Source organism: Pogonomyrmex barbatus, unplaced genomic scaffold, assembly GCF_055798465.1.
Source record: "Pogonomyrmex barbatus isolate J1 unplaced genomic scaffold, ASM5579846v1 scaffold3, whole genome shotgun sequence".
NCBI classification, from domain to species: Eukaryota; Metazoa; Arthropoda; class Insecta; order Hymenoptera; family Formicidae; genus Pogonomyrmex; species Pogonomyrmex barbatus.
In genome coordinates this window covers 16,889,427-16,913,787 of record NW_028297127.1, presented here as the reverse complement: position 1 = coordinate 16,913,787, position 24,361 = coordinate 16,889,427, and the positions used below count along the sequence as shown (strand labels likewise).

The window sequence follows — 24,361 nt, the reverse complement described above, 5'->3', positions numbered from 1 at the left end:
GAATTCGGAATACTTGCAAATATATAAATTTGCTTTGGTGATTTTATTGAAAGTTCTTAGATTTTTCTTTACAACTTTTTTATCATATGACATCTTTTTACATAGTGTTTCACGCACAAACATTTGGGCTGGAAAATTCATGTCGTCGATGCGGGATACCAATCACAGAACAACATTAACGGTGTACGTCAAATGTCGCCTACGTTTACGGCATTTGTGATGTCCATAATCGCGCTTCTTTTATTGACAAGATGAATCATTGCATTTCCTCCTTTCAACGCGGAACAAGAATAGCAGAAGACAAAGACGATGACGAAAACTGATCGATTTAAGATGATCACAAAAACTACACTATACGCAGGATTGTTAAATCGGCGAAACCCATACAAGGTTGTAAGAAAGTATTTAGTATGTAAGATCTACTTGTAAGGTAAGAGATTAGCAAAATATTTTTAAGACTTATCAGATTCAATATTTCATATTATATATATATATATATATATATATATATATATACACACATATATATATATATATATGATATATGTTATATATAACATATACATATACACATATACATATATACATACACATATACATGTATGAACACGGACGCAAAATTTCTATATTCTTCGACATAAAATTGAGCTGACAATATCTAATAATCAGGATGACAATAATGATTAGAAGTGGAAAAATCATAAAATTCTGACAATAATCGTGATCAGGAGTAACCAAAAAAATTCTGACAATAATTATTAGAACTGGGTAATTAATGAAATCGTGACAATAACGAACGATTGTTCATTATTAGGGGAAGGATATGTTAAAACGATATCCGCGGACGAGCTGATTAGTATGTAACTATAGGTATAAATTTGATGCGGAGGAATGGAGATGCATCAGCATGTACAATGTAAATTTTGCACAAAGCTATAGTTGATCTTAATATAACTTTAAATCGACGATATGTAAGTACATTTATAAATGCTGTCGACTTGACAATAATATGTAGTGTAGTCAATCGGGAGAAAGAGAAAGAGAAAGAGAGAGAGAGAGAGAGAGAGAGAGAGAGAGAGAGAGAGAGAGAGAGAGAAAGAGAAAGAGAAAGAGAAGAGAGATTGCTAACGAAATGTGAACTATGTACAAGAAAGTAAAGAAAAAGTAATACTTTAAGGGCGATGTGCAAGTTACAAACTATCCCCTATACGTGTAACAATGCTATAATATGTATATACTATAGAGTGGACCTTCCTAAAACGGAATGATAGTATAAAATGTGCCTTGGGTACAGATAATAAATGTCTTTAATTACAAGGATTAGGACCCACTCGTCAAAAGGACACCGCGTAGTACTTTGGAACTGGTCTCTTGTGCGTGAAGCGTATCGCATGCATAAAACTACGGCTTATATTTTATATAAAATATTACGAAAGAAAGTATTTCAAAAACTATCTCTTCAGATATATGATTTTTATTATATATTTTATGTCGACATAATTTAAGCAATGCGTTTGTGGGTATTTTGTGAATGGCAAGAATAATATCCATAAATATCCATAAATAAAAAGGATAAAAGGATAAAAAAGGAAATATAAAATTATCAAAAAAAAAAAAAATTCATATCGCAAAACGTACAAGGGATATGTAAGACGTGCAACCAAGATAAATCAGCGAAATACATAATCAATTTAGGGGTAGTGAATTTAGCGTAACGTCTCTCATGTCGAGTTTTAAATGTGTGTGCAGCTCCCAAGTGCCGGGGTGTCCACAAAATTTGCAGCAGCAAATTCTTTGCGATTTAACCGCTTATCGCACGAAGACCAGTATTTAATTACATACGCATATACACAAGTATCATATACAGATCAGAAACTCTCTTACATTATCTAGCTTTACGAAAGGCAAGATGTTAAGAAAAGTGGAAAGCATTAAATAGGGACTCGTACTAATTACCGTGTAAGTAAATAAATGACAATAAGAACATTTAATCGATGTTTGTGTCGCTGAATTTTCGATAAGACAATACTTGAGAACAATCCCGATCAATAACCGAGATCTCTGCTCGAGATGTAGGCTATATCGCTATATTTTTCATCTGTTTGTTTCTTTTTACTAAGGAAACCATTTGAAAGTAACAGATTCTAGTGTGTAAGTGGATAAAACTCCTACTTCTGTGAATGACAATAATAAATTACCAACTTGCAGGATTTACAATAGAAACGGACTGCTCCCAGGAAAGGATTTATTTTCTTTTTTAGATCGCTACAATTAAAAATCACATAATTCACATAATTCACAAATTCACAAATGACATATATATATGAATCAATCATTTGCCCATATAAATGTACGAGACAAATTATAAACTGTGTATTATTCTGCAATAAAACATAAGTCGTAAGTCGCGTAGATGAAGTGTTCCATTCGCATCATGTACAGGATAATATATAGACAATAAAAACGTTAGATAAATATATCGCTCGTAGTATGAGTACAAATAAAATTTTATTTTAATTTCAACAATTAATGATAAGTTAATGTTCAGAAAAAAATTGTAATTTTAACAAATTGTTACAAATAATTATTTTTTCTTCAAAGTTTCTTTCTCGATACAGTTATATGTCTATACTAGTTAATTTCGCAAAAAGGAAATATTCACATATTTCTGTCTGTTAATAAATGATTTTTACATTTCTGAGTTTTATTTGCCTTATGTTATTTCTTCAGTTGGTTGGTGCACACTTCTATATTTCCAGGGAGCAGCCCGATGACGTCCCAAGTTGTTAGTTCATAAGAGACAAATAATAGCTTAGAAACTAAGGAAACTTTTCGGCTATATTACTGTACATTAACAAATACGTATAAAATGAGGATAAGTGAAATGTGCTTGTGGGAGCGCCTTTGGAGCGACTAAATTCAAAATATTAGTCATCCGAAATAGCATGCGAGCGATTGTCGTCAATGTTGTACAGTTTCAAACGTGATTTCGAATTATTAGTGGTATTTAGCGCGTAATATTTACAACTTTAGATCTATCTTTGAATTAATATACTAAAATGGTCTACTTGTAAGCTTCCATCCATGCACGGTTACTATGTAAGACACGTGGAGCGACAAAAGGTACGGTGAGATAGAATGACACTCTTATCGCATTATCACGAATGTAATTTACGCAATTTTCCATAAACAACGGATTCCAATGAAAACTAGCTATATAATCACAGTAACGATAGATTTTATAAAAAAATTTTGGAATGTCTTAGCATATCTTCCGTTTTGCGTTTTAATGCCTTCTTAGATTTCATACGTTTTTCAAAGTTTGTATTTACGCGTGGAAATATTACAAGAAATGTCGTGATTTTACTCTGTGAAAATAATTATTCTATAATTGTTTTATAATACCAATTTATTAAAAATACTGATATATTCCGATTAGAAATTATCACAAAGTTTTTGCAATAATATATCGATATATCATGTACATTTTATGCTAAACGCTAAAAGAGAAATGAAGAATGTGAACTAATTATAAGTTAGTATTGATACTTACCATTTTACAATCTTAATCACTGTACTTATAATTTTAACATTTAATGTAATGCGATATTGTAAAAGCTTTTATTTCCATTTTAATTTCACTTTTTCACGCGGTTATTACATGCGTTTCAAAACTGTACAACTAGCTTTGTATACGCGCAGACTAATATTTCAGATAATATACTGTAAAAACGTTAAGTACGAACGGTCTTATAACTAACTTCTCGGTAAGGAAAATAAATAGCTATAAGGGTTTGAGATAAAGTTATTTTAAAGTTTGTATTAAGCAAGGAACGAAGTGTTGTTATTATGTACGATACGACGAAGTCGAATCATATTGCGCTTAGTATCTTTGCAAATATTGCGTCCCGCAAAAATTTCTTTTTGTGGTGTATGAAGTTGCAATTTCGGGACGGTTGCAACAACATCAGCGCTAATTATCTTCCTTTTTCTATTATATATTTTATATTATGAATAGAATTATTTTTTCGGAAAAATGCAAGTTAATTAATTTTCTATTTTCTTACAACGAAAAGGGAAAGGAAAAAGATCGATAATGATTTATTGAATCATACTTCTCTACTCCTCAAATAAACAAAGACCTTTTTGGTCTTATAATTTAAAAACAATTTTTTATAATATTTATTAAATATTAATATTTATATAATATTTATTAATATTTTTAAAGATATTTATTAATTTTATAAGGATAAATATCCAAGTTAAGAGGAAATTGATACTCTAATATATTTTGCTTATTAAGTATATAGTTGATTTTTATTAATAACAATTGAAAAAATTGAAGATTTAATGTATTACACCAATCGATGTTGATGTATCCGTTCCATAGAAAGAATGAGAGCTTTGCAAAAATCGGTGGTCCCATTGGAAAATAGAACACTCATTTTTAAGCACTTTTAGGTACACCGTTCCGCATAAGAAAAGCGCATATGTATACTAAAAAGAAATCACGATGTCTCACGTAGCGAGTCGAAGGATTAGCTGGCAATCAAAAATTGATCGTCCTGCAGAATTAACGCGCGCGTGTCAAACTGTATCTGAGAAATATTAAAATTGTCAACCCTTTCGTTTCTCTTCAACGTTTACGTGTTAGGCTAGCTTAACTAACAACTATTTCCACTAATCGTCTAATCTATCCAAGATACGCGCATTCTATCCAAGATACTCGTTTATCTCCTGTTTCAAGTAAATGCACGATCACAGTGCGAGTTTGAATTCGGCAAAAATATCTGTAGGGATGTTTGCCGAAGTCACATTTCCTGGCATGATGACACTCCCTTTTCAACGCCGGATGTCACATTAGATAACACCGTGCTGAAAAATGGGAAATAATTTCGATTTTCTCGAGCGCTCGATCAAATATATTAGCAAGCATGTCCATTTAATTAATTTCAAGTGAACGCAAGCAATGCAAGTGGCTGAAAGATGTCTAAAGACATCCAAAAGAGAATGAGAAATTAGATGAACAAAGAATTTCTGAGAAAAATATATCCTTCAGACATTACGTTTTTCACACGATATAATGCTTTTAAGTCATCTCTCGGCATGGTCTAAATAAGATCTAAATATTTTTCTTCAGATCTCCATCTCATAATTATTGAGACAAAAACTTATGATGATTTTCTCATGTATACATTAGAAAAAGTTATTCTAAATATCTGTAGCTCCTCATTCATCCTGAAGTAAGTTCGCCTAGAGATTATTGAAGATATTAAATAGCTCATGATTTCGTCATCGCGAGCACTATATGAAACATTTAATGAGAAGTCAATCCTTACTGTTTAAATCGTAATTTGACATATCTCGTAAGATAAAAAGGAAAATCGGTCAACGTCGGTCGCGGCGCACGCGAGCGTCGTTAAAATCCCGATTATTTAGTAGATAGGAGACTTTGTCGAAAAAAATGTTAATTTTCTTCATATAGTCTATATGTAACGTATAAATGTGTCTCTCTCTCTCAGTTGACTTGTAGCGTTACTTAGAAGGCGCACGCGTCGGTTTTTCAAAATCAAAGCCATATGTATAAAGAAAGAAAAAACTTTGGTGAAAAGAAGACTGTTCCCGTCGACAAAAAAAAAAAAGAAACATCGTTCTTTTTGACAATAGAATAGAATATACAATGAAATCATATCACTACAGCTCTTCAATGTATTACGGCATTTGTTCAGATTTCTATTGGATGAATCGCTTGATTTCAAATGTTATTATTCTTGCATTCCGTACGTACATATTGTCGTATGTGAATGTATATTATGCGATCAAGATGCGAGATTAGAAGTGTCTGTCAACTGTAAAACCGAGTTCTAAGTGTCGCTGCGAAATGTATCTCAGGATGTTCTGCTCTTTTACGAACTAATGAGTTTTGTCGCACATTTCACACATTAATCTTAATGGCTTTGATAGCGCCACATTTATTAATAATTGGATAAAACGAGCATATCTATATAAGTAATCACGAGGTATATGATATATTATGATTACGAATTATTGAACATTGTATCAAATTTTATATTCACTTCTTGTGGTTGACAATAAACTGGTTTTATAAAAAAAGAAAAAAAAAAGCAGAAAAGGAACCATGAAGATTGCCTATATATTTAATGCAACGACGTAAAAAAGGTTTATACAGTTAATATGTTATATATTTAAATATTATTTTGGATATCCCCAAGGATCTTTCTTTTGGTCCATTAAGACGAGAGAAGATTCGCAAATCTTTCTGAATACTTCACGTAGTTTTCCCTTCGAAAATACCTATATAAGAATAACAACGTGTTAATACATTTTTATACAATTGATATTTTAATATGTTAAAATATTTATTTTATTGTCCATACTTTGTATAGCTGATGTTGTTCGGAGGCGAGTATGTCGGCCAATTGCATGCAGCCGTCGTGCTCATTCATTTCGGACATTACCGAATATAGCAAAAGTGTGATTTTAGGAATACAAAGCTCGCGCAGTTTTTCCATCTGATGATCCCTAAGCTCATCCTCGGGCGTAGCATCCATCAAATCGCTACTTTTGGTATCGACGAGCCAACCACCATCAGGGAATAATAGAACATTAAATAATAATTGTTTCACAGCCTGAAAAAAATATATTTAGTTTTACATTTCAATATTAAATTTTTATTTTTTATTCGATTCCGCCCGTATCGTTCTTATTTTTCACGTACTTTTGTATGATGCTGCATCGTAGATTTCCATCTTTCTAATTCTAAATTGTATTGCGTTTTTCTATGATCGTACGCAACTTTTTCCGTGAACGTGGCGTACGTTGGTAACTCTTCCGGTGGCGTGGGTTTACCGTGATGGTAATGAGAGAACCATTCACCGAAACCTTCTTGAGCATCAAGGTACGTTTTGTAACAAAGATATTCTCTTATCGACGCAGCCGCTTTTTTCGATAAATTATTAGTTAGTGTAAGATTCATAAGTGTACAATCCATACTCGGATACTCGGATATAACTGTTTCAATCGAATCTGCCGGGATCTATGTATATACAAAAATCATTTCACAACTATTATTTTACATTATAATTATTGTGATAAATTAATTAAATTTAGTAGGAAAAATAAAGTAAGTAATATAAATAATAAAGAATCCTAAACAGTCTTTAGATATTAGATTTAGATATTAGAAGATTAGAAATGTAAACATTTATAAGAAATTGTCGTGGTCATACAGACTAAGTCATACTAAGTATTGCGGCTAAATAATAAAGAACCGAGTTCGAATCCAACCATTCTCGTTGATTTTTCTGTCTCTCCTATACTACTAATAAAAGCCATTCAGTACAGAATTATTTATGAATTATATCATAAATTTTGAGCAAGTTCATACAATAATTATAACAATTATGTTTACCTTGTTAAATGCTTTTCGAGCCGCATCGATCTTTTCATTAGTAAGGAAATATCTAATGAGTGCGTTGGTTTGCCATAGAGCTTCTTCTCTCTGACTTGGATAGAAAATCAACCAGTCGAGTGCATCAATCTTCTCCATGTCTGCATCAGTGACGGTTCCTTTTAGATCCATTGGGTCAGATTCTATGTTTTTCTTACGTATATTCTTCACTACCAATTTCGTGATCGCTTCTACATTCAAATTCGCTTTTTCCGCAGCACTTAAACATTTTTTACGCTCTTCGTGATCTTTAACTCTCTCCAAATAAGAAGCGTAGTTGGTTATTTGATCCTCTTGAGGCAACGTTGCCGTGTAGAACGCGATTAAAGTTGGATCGCCCATTTCAATAAGAACACGAACATATGCTAACAATACTTTGTCTTCCACTTTATCCTTTGTACTTTTTCCAATCTGTCTGAAGAATAATATTAAATGCGCCAGAAATCTCAGGAACTGTGGATCGCAGGTGCCAACATCTATCATAGTTTCGATTTCTTCCATTAATTTTGGTATTTGATCTAATATTACATATTTTTGAATTAAATGATCGGGTTTGTTAGATTGTGCACGTATTAATGGATTCTTTGATGCATGCAACTCTTTGAACGCGTCTTCTAAAGAAATTTCATTCTTCCAATATTCATCCGGCATAGATGTATAAATTTTCACCATCATTAATCGCAGTGTTGATTCGACTTTGATATCTAGAAGGGTCTTCACGTATGCCCACAATGCATCTTGCCAAGATGATGCTATCTGTAGTAATAGCTGAACATTGCCACAGAGACTTGCATATATAGCACGATAGAATACACCTGCATGAAAAAATATTTATCGCATTTATAATTTATTTATAAGGAAGCATAAAAATATACCATATTACAAAAATTACTAATTTAAAATTATATAACTCATAGTTACGATCTAATATTTATTAAATATAAATGTTTACCTATACGTTTATCTTGAGATAGTTCCCAAGCGCAAATTTTCCAAAGACTTCTATTAGGATTGCCTTCGATTGGCAATTTCGTGTCTGTCAATGGATTACTATAATTTGGATCATGATTAGGAATCCATCCTAATAAACATGCAGCTCTCCAAGGTTGACCACAGTGCTTGGCTAATTCTTGTGCTTTCTGAAGACGTCCACATCGGACCTGTAATATACATCATTTTAAAATATAATAATTATATTACTTTAGTCTTCTAAATTACTTTTGTATCAGATTTATGTTATATAATTTTAATTGAAAACAGATATATACCTCTATGAACATTCTTTTTTCGAGTCTGGCGTCATCTTCTCTATCCAGATCATGTAATGGTTTACCTTCCCGTATTGGCGCATCAGGATCAAGCGATGATACTAGTGGTCTGGACGAACTAAACGCAATTCCTAACTTTTGATTATGCAACTGATGAACTGTATTTTCCCAAGCTACCGTTTTATCAGTAAAGAGTTCTATCGATGGACATTTGTCTGCTTGATCCAAAGCATTCTTTTCTAACCAATCGATAATCAATTGATATTCTCTGATATAACTCTCAGATTTGAACAAATTTTCTATAACATCCTTCTCAGAGATGTAATTGTTGTTTATTATTCCATCATGTTCCATTTGAGTAGACAAACCAGCGCTACTTATACGGTTTTGATAAAGGCAGTATATCAATCTCCATGTGTTTCTCTCACTTTCCAAAGAAAGTTCCTCTTCTGCTATTTCCGTATTCTCAACTTTAGACTGCATACCTGTTAATACAATGAGATATTTTGTTATTTAAAATAATTCAATAATAGAATACAAAGTCAATATGTCTAGTATCTTTCAATACCTCTCATTATGTCCAACGTGTCAGTGCAATTTTGTATGAAATCCGCGATAGTGTCGAATACCTGTGCCTCCGAGAAGTGTACTTGCACACTCTGCAGGAAGTCATAGTAGAGCTTGGTCTTGGCTTCCCGCCATGGTTCGTTTGCCTTTAGGATCGCCCCGGTCGCCGTGCTATCCTCCATCATTTCCTTGATCGTGATGTCGTTCCTCTCCGAACGCATCATTATATCGCGGATCTCGTGGGGCGCGAGAGTCAACGACGTCTCAAGCTCGATATTCTGAACTTTCAGCCTGGATCCCGAGGATCTGTCGACCGGCCCTGGACTGTATGCCTCGCCGAGCGTTTGCCTACCGTCATCGGCATCCTTTCGCGACTGACCAGCTACCTGCAGAGATATCCTCTTCGGGGTGTTACTCTTGCCGCTTAATCTTAAAAACGTTCTCCGCTGACTACTCTGCTGGCTCAGCAAGCGAATGGACTGGTCGAGGTTCTCCTTGACATCGGAATCCATTTCCTGCCTGTCGTTGTCGGTCGATGTCCGACCGGAGATCTCTCTATCGCTGTTGAATGTTTATTCTTTTGTCGCTTTTCACCGGATAGTGAGATTTAAGGTGCTCTCAACTTGTTTTTTTTTTTTAGGTTATATGGCTGAACGTTAGGAGGTTAGGTTTCCGGCAAACAAACACGCCGGTACGCGCGCTTTGATGTAATACCAACATTCTTCGTTTTTCTAGGAGACGTAGGGATTTTTGAAGAGGTGAAGATGTTCCAGCACACAGCTGCGATATCTAACGATTTTTGTCCTTTAACGCGTTATTCAATAAGTTATTTAAGAATAACAATTAGATCAAAGCGATCGATAGAATGGACAACGATAGTGAGGTAAATTGATCCTCTCCTGAAGGGTTGAGTCTTATTGAAATGTGAATTTACATTAAAACTATCTTATTACGGTTTATTATTAAAGATGTAGTTTTACTATTAATAATTATTAGAAGTAGACATTAATTAATAATCAAAAATAGGTAGCATCAATTTCACACAATGATCCGGGTTTTACAACCGATGTCGCGAAATGTCATGAGGGAAACACGTGTGCCGAGGAAACCTTTCTGCTTCGACATCTGCAAAGAGCCATCTCGGAAACAACAGAAGAAAATATTGCATTTACAAAGGAGATGGTAGCTTTGCTCACAAAATTGGATTTGGATGTTAAAACGTTACCCAGTGATATAAAAGAGGGTTTAGAAAAGCTGTCTGCAATCTTGAGAGCTGAGAAGTTGCTGGAATTTGATGAAACAGCTTTGCGAGTGATAAGAGAACGAAGAATTATAGAGGAGAAAAGGCGGCAACGAGAGGAAAAGCAGATGTCCACGAAATATGATAAATTATTTAGGAATTGTACAAAATTGCAGGAGAAGCTCGATCATCTACAAGATGCAGTTGATTCTCTCAAGAATACCATTGATACTACAGAGGAAGAGAAAAACAATTTGTATTGCAATAAAGTTTTTTTATCCGCAAAATTGAAGGAATACCAACAAACTGTAGAGAGATTAGAGGCAAACTTGAGTGACATGCAAGTCGACGAATTTTATTCGGAAAAAATATTGGATAAATATAAATTGTATTTAAAAGAAACAAGCAGATTGACAGATCTTAATCAATCGCTCGCTCAGTATGGCGATTTACCGCCTAATTTATTACAGGCTAAATTATTAGTGGAAAGTAAAAGGAAAGAATACGAAAGCTTAGAACAGACATTTTTGGGAAAAACTCAGTGAGCTTTGTGAAATTATAATTTCAAATTTATCTGAATTTCAATATATTTTCATATATATATTCGCGATATCTTCATTTTTTTCATACATATTTTCTATCATTAATTTACATTAAAAATAAAACATGTGCAGATGTTAAGAAAATCTTGTACAAATTTATTTTTAGAAACCATATTTCGATTTTGTCTGTTTCCGTGCCATTCTATTCTGAGACCACTGATTCTTGAGTTCTAGTTCCATGGCTTTGGCTTGATGCGCCAGATAAGTTATTTGATGTTTCTTCTTAGATTGAGAATTAACTCCGCAACTCTGCATAGATACCGGCCTTTGTACAGGCTCTTCTGTTAATGCTTTCACTAGCCATTCCCTTTCATCTGGCTTTATATCCTCTCCATTTATCTCTATGATATCCGCTTCGGCGATTTCTTTGCGTTTTATACCTCGTTTTCCACAAAGATATTCAATTGCTTTCTCATCGAAGGCAACATTGCCCTCCACGTCAACGTTATATTCTTGTTCAGGAACAGGTAGTTTTGGACCAACCTCCGCTTTATTTTTCAGTAAAATTTCTTCCTTTGGTAAATTTATAACGTTACTTATTAATATCTTGTTTGACTGTCCGCTTGATAAAACACTAGAGGAAGAATCGTGTATCATATCATTGGCTTTTATCTGTCTCACGAACGAATCTTCAACACTTGATTTATGTATGTCATCCGAAATCAATTCGGAGTCTAATAATCCTGTTGTGGAACTATCTGGTATATCTTTATCTACAGCTAAACTGAAGAAATCTATTGACGCCTCTTCTTCATCAGAACTCAACTCATCATGCAATTTATCTGAAGTTTGTTTCTTTACTATAGAATCACTCTGACTTGTACTGGATTTTCTCATCATTTTCGATTGCTGTATATTTGTTTTCACCGTTGCATTTTTAACAACCTGAGGTATTAGTGTCTTACTGCTCGCAGTTTCTCTTTTTGGCGGTACCAGAACAGCAAAGAGACCACAACCTTTCTACAATAATTAATATAATTCATGAGTTACATCCGTTCAGAATTCATTCAGATTTTTAAATTTTTGAACTTACTTGTGATGGTTGTACAATTCTGGCTGGCTTCTTCTCATTCTCTTCTTCAAGATCCTTAAACTGAAAGAATATATCAAATGATATAAACATGATTCAACAAAATATTGAAGACTCAAATATATACCTCCGATAAAGAAGGCACTGATATTTTCACTGTTTGTTTCTTTGCTGGCTTTGGGATTTGACTTTCAGTTTCCTTCTTCAATAAAATATCGTCCTCCACTTCCTCAATATTTTCCATAGAAATAGGATCTCTGGGCTTCGGCAGTGTACTGAGAAGTTGTACGAAGTTAGGTTCTGCGTTATTATTATCTTCCTCTTCATCGTTTGTAATTTGCGAAATCATCCTCGGGGCAGGTAACGACAATTTTGCATTTATTTGCACAGTTATAGCTTCCGTTGCATCCTTATTCACATCATTCACGGCAACAGCTACCGCAGGCTCGTTATCTTCGTTTTCGGATCCCTCGTCGCTACTATCGTACGCTACGAGGCTCATTTTTTATCAGGAATGTATTTCGCACCAGCTTGTGTACATTCACATAATTGTGGTCTAATCTTTTTTCTTCTTTCGGTTTAGTAGCACCTGTCTCACTCCAATGAGAATACGGCCAATATTTAGTGGACGCGTTCTCCACAAATTGTTGTTGAGTGATTAAAATGGTACAAGAAAACGGAAGAAAAAATAGGAAAAATACAGGTGAAATTCCAATTCAAGTTTTTGCAAGGCAGAAAAGAGCACGTCCACCCTCTACTCAAAGATCTCTAACCTTTTTGATAGTCTGATCTGACAGATCTTTCTCAACTGAGATACCGTTGATGGCCACTAGAGAGAGCTCATAAGGGTTATTCAATTCATTATACATATGAATTTGCAGAATTCTATCTATCCGACTTTCAATCGGATGAGAGATCAATAATACAGTGTTCTGACTAATCGATAACTGGATAGTTAGATGAGAAGATAGCAGAAATTGCATTGTACGTGAGAAGATATCCGAGATTGTATTTAAAAGATTGTATTGTAAAAGTTTGATGCTAGATGACAGCAGAATTAGCATTTAATACGCTAATACTTTAATCCTTTAATAAGAAGATATGTAAGCTTCTTTAGTTTTTTCGATAATAGTCATTAGATTTATAAGATTTGAAAAGGATAATACACGTGCTAATGTTAAATTAGATGGTCATACAGGAAATTGATCTTTTAATTTGTGTTATAATCTTATAATCTATATTTTTCTAAAGAATTTTTTTTTATTTTTATAAAATATGAGTTAAATGAATGCAGAAATGAAGAATATTAATAAATGAAGAGAAGACTAAGAATAAGAACAATGTTTACATAGATGACAAAAGCTAAAGTTTGTTTTCTATTCGAATACAAAAAAATGAAAATAATTAAATGAGAATTAAATGATAATTAAATCTTTAAGATTATTTCTTGATATCAATAAAGGGGATAGTTTTCTAAAAAGCTAAAAGTCTAAAGGATAATAAAGGATAATAAAGAAAGGGGATAGCAAAGAAGAGCTATTGTAACGAAGAAGCGAAGGAATAGTAAGGATTTAAGAGGGACGTTGTATCTACAATTTGATTTTTGGAAAATATAAATTATGTTTTATAAATGTAATATTAAATATTAAGTTTTTAGACGTATGTTATTTTGCACTTATATATAAATTATCGTTTTGATCTTTTTTCTTATATAAATTCTTCTTATATAAATTCTTCTTATATAAATTATCGTTTTGATCTTTTTTCTGTCTTTGCAGAGCTTTTTCGCTTTCTTCTCATTGAGTGCTCATGATTTTCCAAAGTTATCTCTATATTTATATTTACCGTTTAATAAAGTGTAATAATCGCGAACAAATATACCGCGCGGTGGTTTTTAGCGTAGAGTTCGCGGTATTTGTACGTACCGTCTTCCAACGATGAGAGATCAGCCCGACCCTGATCCGTCCGTCTGAAAACCTTGCTCTTTTACGCAATTTTAACGTTTATTAAAGTTTGCTCGCAAATGAAACGAAACCCATATAACCTACCTAATTTAGCGAGTAGCATTTTCGAGTGGGGGCCACTTCAGGAGAGGAGGAGAAGGAGGAGGAGAAAGAGGAGGAGGAAGGGGAAGAGGAGGAGGAAGAGGAGGAGGAGGAGGAGGAGGAGGAGGAGGAAGAGGAAGAGAGGCCGGGTTCTATTGACAGCGGTTATTGCCTAACTGCGTACCTCCACCTAATATGCCCGCTTGGGAATTCGCATCGCAGGGCCGCTTGAACGAAAACTATGAAACACACCCGCGAATCTTTAATTTCACTCCCGCGCGTAATCTTCGTCGACTCTGTAGCCGCTTTCGCTCGCGCGTTACCGCGCGGACTTTTATTTCGTCCTATCTGGATGTATTCATTTTCTTTGTTTCTACTAGACTCTCTTTCATTTATTCCCCCATGTTCCTTTTATTAATCATTGAAATTAAAAAAATGAATTCTGTTTGCAGGAGTTCAAGGTTTTTGTTGATCATTTCACTCGGCAGAAGAAGCTCCATTTACTTCATGTACATTTTGATCGGCCATGTTTTGGACGACTTTTGTGATTGCTTCGATTACAACAATTGTAATCTGCGGTTATATCGCGCAATGCGCTGTATTTGGGGAGCAGCATCGATCGAATCTTCGTTTTTACCGATGATAATGATTCAACACGGCGAAGAATTATCGCGGATCGTATCGTGATTTGATATCGGTTGAGACGGAGGTTTCTTCCTTCGCCGGGCGACTAGATTTACCCTTTTTTTTTTTTTTCCCTAATGCTTCGATACCTCGACGTACGTGTATGCTCGCGAACGGATGCGGGCAAATAACGGCCCTGCCTGCATTTGAAACTCTATTAACTCTCCGAATATTAGCTCGTCGAGCGAGATTAACCTCATTGTGCCCCGTTGAAAATGATGACATCACTATTAAACTCCCGTCGGCTTACGGAAATTGATTAAACTATCAAATTAGCTCTACTAATATCAACACATCAACGCCGCGAGACCGGGCCTCTGGCTTCGAGGTTCAATCCTAAATGGCATGAATTTGCCGGTCCGTACGATCGTTCGACGTGCATTCATCGGTGCGACTGTATTCCCTAAGTTAGTGCAGTCGTGACTGAAGCTTAACGTATAGTAAAGCTCCTCTCCCCCCAAACGATAATATATGATTGCATTACACTTTGTGCGTTTTAATTTTCGCCAGCGCGAGATCGAGATATTAATTCTCTTTCAGCTTTCCTTTTCGAAGTTCGAATCGAGTCATGTAACGTGATTAAATCTTACGCCGTACTCGCGACGGAAGAAATTGAAATGCTACGTAAAATTCTTTGTTTTTACGTGTTTTTAAAAATTTTCATGCAAAATTTTCCACATAGATTAATATACACTGTCGCTTGTGCAAAGTCAGACTACGGTGTAATAGAATTTACTAATGATCAATCTAAAAAGGCATGACACGTTTGAAATACGCATATTTTAATTAGCATTTGATCAACGTGAAATTATTATTCAAAATATGTATATACTTGTGCTCTTTTAGATGTTCGACCGAAAACTGCACTAGCGATGCATCCAGATCGTATGATCATGTCGTAAGAATTCGAGTAGTAACGCTAGTCCCCTTTCTCAGCCACCCTTTTCCATCCGGCATTCAGGAACTACAGAGCGTTAGATGTACTGTTAAGGGAAGTGTGAACAATTTCGTGCATTGTCGAGACTATAATATGGATGGCTGGCAGGATAATTATTGGAGGCCGTTTGAATCTAACTGTTTCCTTCATTAGCAGTCTCAGTTCGCCCGTTTATCTCCCTCTCTCTCTCTCTCTCTCTCTCTCTCTCTCTCTCTCTCTCTCTCCCCCCTCCTTCTCCTTCCCTCCCTCCCTCCCTCCCTCTCTCTCTCTCTCTCTCTCTCTTTCTCCCTATCTGAATTTTGTGCAGAATTACCCGCCATTATCATAATTGCGCTATTACCGATAATATCTACGACTCCGCTTCGAAACTGTACCTCGATGCTCTTAATCCATTTTCTATTTGGACAGCGGGGGCTTACGGTGGACGAGAAGTCGCAAATTCCGTTGCGTAATTTCCGCTCCATTGAATCGTACCTCTCCCCCCCTCCCTCTCCTCCCTCCCGCATGCCGCGAGATTATATATTTTGCAGCAACAGACTGGATAGCGTAAAAACGAAAGGCACGTCTGCATTTCTGACCGCGCTTGTGACCGCGGTTATCCCTATTTCGCCGGAGGTTTCTCCGTCGCTCCGTCTCTTCTTCCGCTCGGATTTCTTTTCCGCGAGAGTGTTAACTGTGACAAGTGCAAGTTCAATTATACTCGTCACATACATGGAGAATTGCGAACTGAGTTTGAGATACTAAATATTAAAAAGCTATATTTTGTGGGTAAAACACACTTGAAAATATAAACTATATACATATATATGCTTTACTATGCTTTACTATAGTTTATATTAAAAAATATAATGTAATATAAAAAATAGAAAAAATACATACAAAGAGAAGAAGATGAAGTACAAGTAGTAGTTGCATTACATAACGCAATCTTATTACGTTTTCTGCCATACTAGACGTTGAACTACACGATTGCATAAAATCGGGACTAGGATTTGGAATGTTCGACACTTTGACGCTTGTTTTCCGTGTCCGCAATTAGACTAAGCGGCAGGTGGTATACTGAACATGACAGTTTTTAGAAGGGTGATAGAATAGAGGGTTACCTCAATGCCGCACATAAATTCCATATGCATTACCCATTATTGCGAGTGACAATCAAAATTTCCATAATGTAGTCTCGATAAAACAGATTTTACATCTTTCCTCTTACTACATGTTGAATTGGTACGTTCTCCGTATTTTTGTTATAGGTAAATGAATTAATTGTATATATTCCGTGTATAAAATTATAAATTAATTATAAAAAGTAGGAGCTATAATAAATTAATAAGTAGTAAATAGTTAATAAGAGTATAATAGGTTAATTATTAATGAATCAATTATAGACAAACATTAATTAATAGGCATTTAATATTCTACAATATAATTTTTTAATTTTACATTAGTCAAATCAGATATAAATTGCTATGTCTTGCATACATTATCTTATGCCGTATATTTTATGTTTATTTTTTCAGCTGTAACTAGTTGAATTATTATAGTCAGATGATAAAGATGAATCTATAAATGAAATATCATCGGACATCGTTCGAACGAAAGTTCAAAATAAAATTGTCACCGGATTTTCCTTAGCAGCTGACAAAATAAAAAAAGAAAGGAAAAGAAAGACAGATATCGCGATGACAACTTATCTCGTTAAATCTCGTTCTTCGACAGGAGGAAGATAACGAAGGAGTAAGAAACGTGCCCCGGTCGAGGCGGCAGAGAGGGATGAGGGGCGAGAGGCGACTAAGGGCGGTAGGTGGGGGGATGCGGCATAATTACGAATATTAATTGCGTTTCCAACGAGCTGCTGGAACCGGAGCTGCTGAGTGCAGATGTCAACCTATTATCATCCCCTGCCTTACAATGGGTGAGATCTCGCTTTCTCCGCGTCGCTTTATCCCTCTTCCTACCATTCTCTGTCCGCATCGTCCTACCTCGCCCACCCCCGTGATTACCCTTCTCCTGTATTGCAAAGTTAACAATGTTACTCGCTCGTGAATAGCTGCGGAGTATCATTATCAACGTGTCATCAGCAGAGGGCGGGGTCCTCCTGCCTTCATAAAGTAAGATACTGCAAAACTGATGCGAGGCACATTCTCGCGAGACATTGCTTTGAAGAAAAATCTCCCCGATGTACGATCTCCCTGGACTCTATATATATATATATGTATGCGTTACCTCGAAAATTACGCTCTTTTAGTTTGCAGCAATTTTTCCGAGCGATTTCTCAACACGCGCCAATTAGGATGATATAGTTCTCATAGGAAGATATAGTTTCACTTTTATTTTAAATATTTTCTAGATCGAAGACTTTAAATATCAATTATTAACGTAAAATCTTTGTAGTGATATCCATAAATATTTATCTAATTTATTAGGTATACAAAAAGCGTGAAAACAGACGCAATATGGAAGGTTTTAAATAATTATTATGACTTTAACAAACGCACTATTTTATGAAACTATATAATAGAACTTTTGTAAACGTCAAGTATCAGTTAATTATTCGCTTATCGAAATGATATATATTTGACCTAAAGTTCTTTGCACCGTGTGTAATATTACATCTCGAGGTAAGTGTTGAAACGGAAAGGTATTCGAGAACGGGGGCGAATAGCGAAGCGGAGGATACGAAAGGACAGTCAGAGAGTCGTTTAATAAAAGTATGAATATCGTCAATAGCCCGACGGCTCGTTCCCGAATAATTTCCACTCTATCGGAAAATAATTATACTTTATCGGGCCGGATCCTATCTCCCTTCCTGTCCTCGCCTCTTTTTCCCTTTTCCCAAGGCGGCGTCTCAAATCGCTCAATTATATTTCCTCCCCGTTCTTCTGGCCATTGTCTCCTGAATCGCACGCTGCGGCGTCACCCACCAGAGAAATCCCTTCGAGAACGATCATCTCCTCTCCTCGAGACCGATCCTCTGCCTTCTGCTTCCTCTATTGGCTAGCCCTCAAATGCGTAATCGGTGTCTGCGGATTTTGTCCTCTATCCTGTCCAATTAAGCTAAAAGGTATCGTGCAATTTTATAAAATGCTATGCTCTGTCGTAAGGCAACAGGACATTCAAAGAACGCGTGCTTCTTTTTAAAGATTAATTTTAACTCAATTTTAATCCCATTTGCCACACATTAACCTGTTAAAATCTTTGATATATTTAAAAAGTCTATGTCGCAAAAGTTAGAGAGAAATTTTGACGTAAAATATTTTTTCTTAACTCAATCTATTTTTTTTCAATTGATGTATAATTTTCATTTATTTCAAAACTTGACCAATTCTAGATGCAACTTACATCAGCTGTTTCGCTTCATTCGTAAATTCGAGAACATCAAAATGATATGCGTACAACATTCATCACGTCATAATTTATAGCTCTCATTAATAGCTCTCATCGTAACAATTTCGTATGCTCTAAAGGGCAATTAGCGCGCGATCTCTCTCACAATAGAGAGATTGGACGCGTTCGAGATAATTGACTAGGATGATTCGTTGTTACTCCACGTGAAATGATCTCCACGTGAAAGAAGACCGAATGTGTAATAGAAAGAAAGGCGAAGCACCGGGGTTGATGATGGTTGTCGAGAAGACTTGAGATCATTTCGGGGATTATGCCCTAAAAGAGGAGAAAAGAATTGTCCACCGAAAGAGCAGAAAGAAGTTTGGCAGTTGCGGATTAAAGCCTTTAAAGACCCAAGGTGCAAATTAATTTCTGGCACCTTCATCGAGAAAATTGATAGAAAATCTAAAATGGAAGAAAATTTTAAAGTTTATTTATATATTATTATTATTTTTAAAAATAATATATTCTTTCTGTAGAAAATAACAATTAAAATTATTGTTATGCTACATTAAGTTTTCAGACAAGCTTCTTACTCGCCTGTTAGGTAATCCGCCACTGTGCATGGGGGTGAGAAAAGCAAGTCCTTGACATGCGTAGGGGGCAGGATCACGGATGATACGCGTGAATGCGTCTTTATAAAGAGCAGTCGGTGAATTGATATAAGTGAGCAGTTATTTCGCGATCATTTGAAATTCCCCGTGAATATGACGAAAGAGAGGGTGGCGGAGGAAGGAGGGTGGCTTCGAAGAGAGGCGAAGAGGAGGACGCGGTCCCGGGAATGGGGGACATTCAGCCACGTGCGAGATGCTGGATATGTGCAACGGATCAAAGCCGATGGCTCCGATCGGACTTCCGAATGTTCCATCAGTGTCCGATACTCCTAGTATCGCAACGATCGATGATTCAACATATAATTTTGGTCGATAAACAAAAGTCTCCCGACTACCGGAGATTTTTTGTTGAACTCATTTAAAGTCTAGCTTTTTTTTCAAGTAGAGTTTTGATACTTGACTTCAATTTTAACGTTAATTTTAACATGAAATTTTATCTTAATGATATTCAATTTTGGATCGATATCACGCCGGTAAGTGAAATAATTAATTAGACGAAACATGAAAAAATTACTTGGATGTTTCGCAAGGTGACAGTATAATAGTATAGTGAGAAATTTGTACGTAAAATATTTTTTCTTAACGCGATCTATTTTTTTCAATTGATGTAAAATTTTTATTTATTTCAAAACTTGATCGCTTCGCAATTCTAGATGTAACTTACATCAGCCGTTCGCCTCATTCGTAAATTCGAGAACATCAAATTGATATACGTACAACATTCATCACAACGTCATAATTTAATAAATTTCATCACAACAATTTCGTATGCTCTAAAGAACAAATAACCGCGCGACAATAGAGAAATCAGACGCGTTTGAGATAATTGACTTGGATGATTCGTTGTTACTCCACGTGACTGAAAGGAGACCGAATGTGTAATAGAAAAGAAGTATAATAGTCTGATAAAGGTGGGCGTCATGAGGCGAAGAGAAAATAGGGAGGATGAAGTGAGGTGAAGGATCGTTTCAAGGGACGCGAGTCGGCAGCGAAGAAATAAACCGGGCACAAACACAATAATTACTATCTCTTTATTTGGCTGTTTGTGTCGGGGTCGAGGTCTGCTCCGTTTTCTCTCTGCTCCGAGCGAGACGTGCGGCGCGCCGCCGTTGTGCAGAAGTTAATAAAATCCCCGCAGTCACGCCGGGGTGTGCAGTAACCCCCCCCCCCTCCCCCTGTGATCCCCTTCCCTGCCATCCCCCCCGGACTGCTGTACAGAGAGAAGGCTTCAGTTTATTTAGCAGCGGCGTAGTCGCCGTTCGTTGCATCCGATCTTTTCTCTTTGTCGATCCTTGTATATCTATCCGCGTGTTTCCTCCGAACTCGCTATTCCGCGCGCGAATCTACTCTCTATTTTTCAAGCGAAATCAACGTGCCATTATTGCCATTGTTTCATTCGTTTTATTTAATTCTGCATGTTCTATCCTACTTAGTGCTTTTATTTTATTGCATATAATAATTGCATATATTATTTAAGTAAATTATATATTAATTAAAAACGAATAGATAAGATAATGAATAGACTTAATGCTTTTGTACAGATGAAGATTATAAATGAAGATTATAAATTAATTTTGTAACTTAGTAAAATATCAATTTTCTTTTAGCATTAAAACTTCTCACATGTTTTTTTATTATAATAAACCATATTCTTTTTTGAGTACCTAATTAGGAATTGGTAGAGAAATCTCTTTTATTACACACACACACACACACACACACACACACACACACACACACACACACACACACACACACGCGCGCACGCACGCACGCACACACACACACACACACACACACATATACATATATAGTCGATTAGACGTGAGCAAAGAGGAAAAGGTGTTCTTTTGACACTAGCGATCTCGAGGATGATAACTCGTGGGCGTAATTGTTACATCATGGATCTGTGGAGAACGAATAAACGGTCCTCCACGAAGCGGCGACGATCGAAGGAGAGGAACGCGAGGCAGGAAGGAGACGAGGAAGGTATGCAAGGCACCAGCGGGACCCTACAATAGGCGGCATTAAATCTGCAAAAGAGAGGTGGCTCGCTGCTCGCGGCGCGGAAAGCGACGAGGTGGAGCGGAATCGAGGCGCAAAGGAAGCAGATACAATTCACAATGGACTCGGCGAACCGGCGCGAAGATCAAACGCCACCCCAACGGGAATTACCGACGTCCATAACTGACGTGAAACGACTAGTGTTAAGAGTTAGATCACTTCGTGCGTCTGCATCTACGTTGATCGTATTGCGTTACCGTCGAAACACGGGCCGCGATGATTCTGCCTTTTCGGTTATCTTTCGCGTCTACGTGTTTTAGGTTTGGTGCAACATTTTTAAAATAAAAATACGTAATACGGAGGAATATCCGAGGCATAGAAATAGAATTTAGGATTAATACAATTTGTGCTTACGTATCGAATATGTTCATAATGAATATATTTTATTATAGATATCTTATATTGCTTTTTTTTTCTTGGCATTTTAAAATGTGTTTAAATGTGTTTAAATTGCAACACAGTCAACAATATAAAAGCAGTGTGGTAGCGTGAGGATTGTATTTATTTGAATTGCTTAGATAAATAGTTAAAGATAAATTGTAAATAATTAAATTATTTCGACGAAACTTTTTTTGCATCGTATTGGTCTGTCAAATTTGTTAATCGTTAATATTTCCGGAATTATTTATTGAAACATATAGCCAATTGGCGAAATTAATCCCTGGTAACGCGATGAGATAATGTCTCAAATTGATGCGAGCTTTCTTTTAACAACATAAAGGGGAATGAATCTCAACGCTGATTCTGTAAGGGAAGACAAGGTATCAAGGACGTCGTTATTGGCCCCTGAGGCCACGTCGCGTATTGTTGTCACCGGATGAAACGAAGAATCACTGAATTTTATGAGATAAACGAGGCGAAGAGGCTGCGCGAATAAGTAATCCGTATGCTTTGGATTTTGACGGTCAAAGGGACTAAAGAACTTAAAGAGCTTAAAAAATTATGCACGCAAGCATATATTAAAATGACATGAAGAAGCTCATTATCTAATAATAGTTTTATATTATATATTCTCTTCTATAATAAAATATAATTATATAATAAATTCGAACATAAAAGAAAATATTGCTATAATAAAAATATGTTAATATTTTTTATTAAAATATATGAAAGTATTAAGTCATATTACACTAATGTTGCTTAAGTTAAGAAATTTATGTTTACTTTCTCTCTTTCTTTCATCATATATATATATATATATATATATATATATATATATATTATATGATGTATAAAAATAATAAATAATTAAATATAAAATATAAAAAATTATATAAAAATATTAACTAGAGAGTAGTTAATGTTTAGATAATCTAATTTCATTAATTAAATCTATTGTTATTGTATTATTTCGACAAGATTTTTTTTTTGTAAAACTTATTTTACAAATAATAACCACGTGTCTCGACGGCAACGCAATACTCAATTTCTCGACGTATCTTCACAGATCTTCATAGAACATCTTAAACATTTTTATACCAGACGCACACGCGACTAGAATTTAGCATACAAATCTCTTTCTATCCTTTTAGCGAAAGCGTTTTTGCGCCAACATAAATTTTCAGCGAGTGGAAAGATTGCAGCTTTTCTTTTCTATCGCCACGGAAGTGGATCTCTTTCGAAGATGACAACAACGCGATTTAGCAGACACGGGAAGGTCGCCACGCGATGGCGGTGAGGGGGTGCCGAAGGGGTTTGCGCCGCTCTTTCGTGGTTGTATATTAGGGGCGTCACGTTATTGGCCCCCGAGGCGCAACCGGGCTTTGTCGGCTGGCACACCGCCGGACGGATAAACCGAGTCCGAAGAACTGCTGACTTTTATAAGATAAACGGAGTAAAGACGCGTCTCGCGCGTACGGATGTGTACGGCAACGTTTTATATACCTCGGTATGAATCCGCGCAAATGAAGAACTGAACGAAGTCGTAATCAGTTTGGATGTGCAAACGTATGAGGTTTAATTTTTACTCACTTAATTTGTGAAATAACTCCGTATCTTTATTTATGATGTGAGTTTCAAAGAAATCATACGTTGGAGAAGTATTTCAAAAAGAAATAAGCTCATGGCACGCACACACACATACACACACACACACACACACACACACACACACACACACACACACACACACACACACACACACACACACACACACAATGAGTGTATTAAAAATATAATTTAAGCGTGATTATGTCGCGTTGTAATTCCACAAGTATACCTAAATCGCATTCATGCGATATAAATAAATGTATGCCCATTTATTTAGTTTATTTAACTGATATTAGAAGAATTTTCTTTAAAAATCTAAGCGCGCAGAGAGAGATAGAACTACTTGTAAAAAATTTATATGCAATTATTATTTATATGCAAGATTATAATAATCTCGATAATTTGCAATGATGTTTAAAAAGAGTATGTACAATATTTAATGATACAAATGTCATATACAAATATA

At 35.6% G+C, this 24,361-nt stretch overlaps 4 protein-coding genes and 1 long non-coding RNA gene across 13 annotated transcripts in view; 3 read left to right on the top strand and 2 right to left on the bottom strand.

Moving 5' to 3' along the window:
• Positions 1-5,646, top strand: part of LOC105429529 (protein Skeletor, isoforms B/C) — a 68,982-nt gene extending 63,336 nt beyond the window's left edge. For all 8 annotated transcript variants that reach the window (XM_089079885.1, XM_089079884.1, XM_089079891.1 and 5 more), the window contains one exon: positions 106-5,646. In XM_089079885.1, the coding sequence (XP_088936011.1) occupies positions 106-255 (150 nt within the window). In that variant the 3' untranslated portion in view covers positions 256-5,646. The remainder of the gene's footprint in view (positions 1-105) is intronic.
• A 487-nt stretch (positions 5,647-6,133) lies between these two features.
• Nup107 (nuclear pore complex protein Nup107) lies at positions 6,134-9,977 on the bottom strand. The gene is made up of 7 exons (XM_011642571.3): positions 9,308-9,977; positions 8,740-9,224; positions 8,424-8,631; positions 7,433-8,286; positions 6,740-7,057; positions 6,399-6,650; positions 6,134-6,315 (listed from the first exon to the last, which is right to left on the bottom strand). Exons 1-7 carry the CDS (start codon positions 9,816-9,818, stop codon positions 6,214-6,216), a joined length of 2,730 nt encoding a protein of 909 aa, XP_011640873.2. The 5' UTR covers positions 9,819-9,977; the 3' UTR covers positions 6,134-6,213.
• Positions 9,978-10,014: 37 nt separating this feature from the next.
• Positions 10,015-11,232, top strand: LOC105429531 (uncharacterized). The gene is made up of 2 exons (XM_011642569.3): positions 10,015-10,189; positions 10,333-11,232. The coding sequence occupies exons 1-2, from the start codon at positions 10,172-10,174 to the stop codon at positions 11,089-11,091; spliced, it is 777 nt and encodes a 258-aa protein (XP_011640871.2). The 5' UTR covers positions 10,015-10,171; the 3' UTR covers positions 11,092-11,232.
• LOC105429530 (uncharacterized) lies at positions 11,116-13,007 on the bottom strand. Its single transcript, XM_011642568.3, has 3 exons — positions 12,306-13,007; positions 12,182-12,241; positions 11,116-12,108 (listed from the first exon to the last, which is right to left on the bottom strand). Exons 1-3 carry the CDS (start codon positions 12,678-12,680, stop codon positions 11,251-11,253), a joined length of 1,293 nt encoding a protein of 430 aa, XP_011640870.2. The 5' UTR covers positions 12,681-13,007; the 3' UTR covers positions 11,116-11,250.
• Positions 13,008-16,387: 3,380 nt separating this feature from the next.
• LOC148936115 (uncharacterized) lies at positions 16,388-23,068 on the top strand. 2 transcript variants are annotated; one of them, XR_016139866.1, is made up of 4 exons: positions 16,388-16,612; positions 16,798-17,094; positions 17,362-17,756; positions 21,703-23,068. It is a non-coding gene; the product is annotated as an uncharacterized LOC148936115 (long non-coding RNA). The 2 variants fall into 2 exon arrangements; XR_016139865.1 differs by having other exon boundaries at positions 16,388-16,608; positions 21,703-23,067.
• Positions 23,069-24,361: the final 1,293 nt, after the last annotated feature.

What these genes read in the sequence shown, in the direction of transcription:
- LOC105429530 (XM_011642568.3), bottom strand. Translation starts at nt 12,680, where the DNA reads ATGAGCCTCGTAGCGTACGATAGTAGCGACGAGGGATCCGAAAACGAA. An exon ending in CAGTGCCTTCTTTATCGGAG is followed by an intron (nt 12,242 to 12,305) that starts GTATATATTTGA and finishes ATATTCTTTCAG; the next exon opens with TTTAAGGATCTTGAAGAAGA. An exon ending in GAATTGTACAACCATCACAA is followed by an intron (nt 12,109 to 12,181) that starts GTAAGTTCAAAA and finishes TAATTATTGTAG; the next exon opens with AAAGGTTGTGGTCTCTTTGC.
- Nup107 (XM_011642571.3), bottom strand. Translation starts at nt 9,818, where the DNA reads ATGGATTCCGATGTCAAGGAGAACCTCGACCAGTCCATTCGCTTGCTG. An exon ending in AAAAAAGAATGTTCATAGAG is followed by an intron (nt 8,632 to 8,739) that starts GTATATATCTGT and finishes TGTATATTACAG; the next exon opens with GTCCGATGTGGACGTCTTCA. An exon ending in CGATGCAGCATCATACAAAA is followed by an intron (nt 6,651 to 6,739) that starts GTACGTGAAAAA and finishes TATTTTTTTCAG; the next exon opens with GCTGTGAAACAATTATTATT.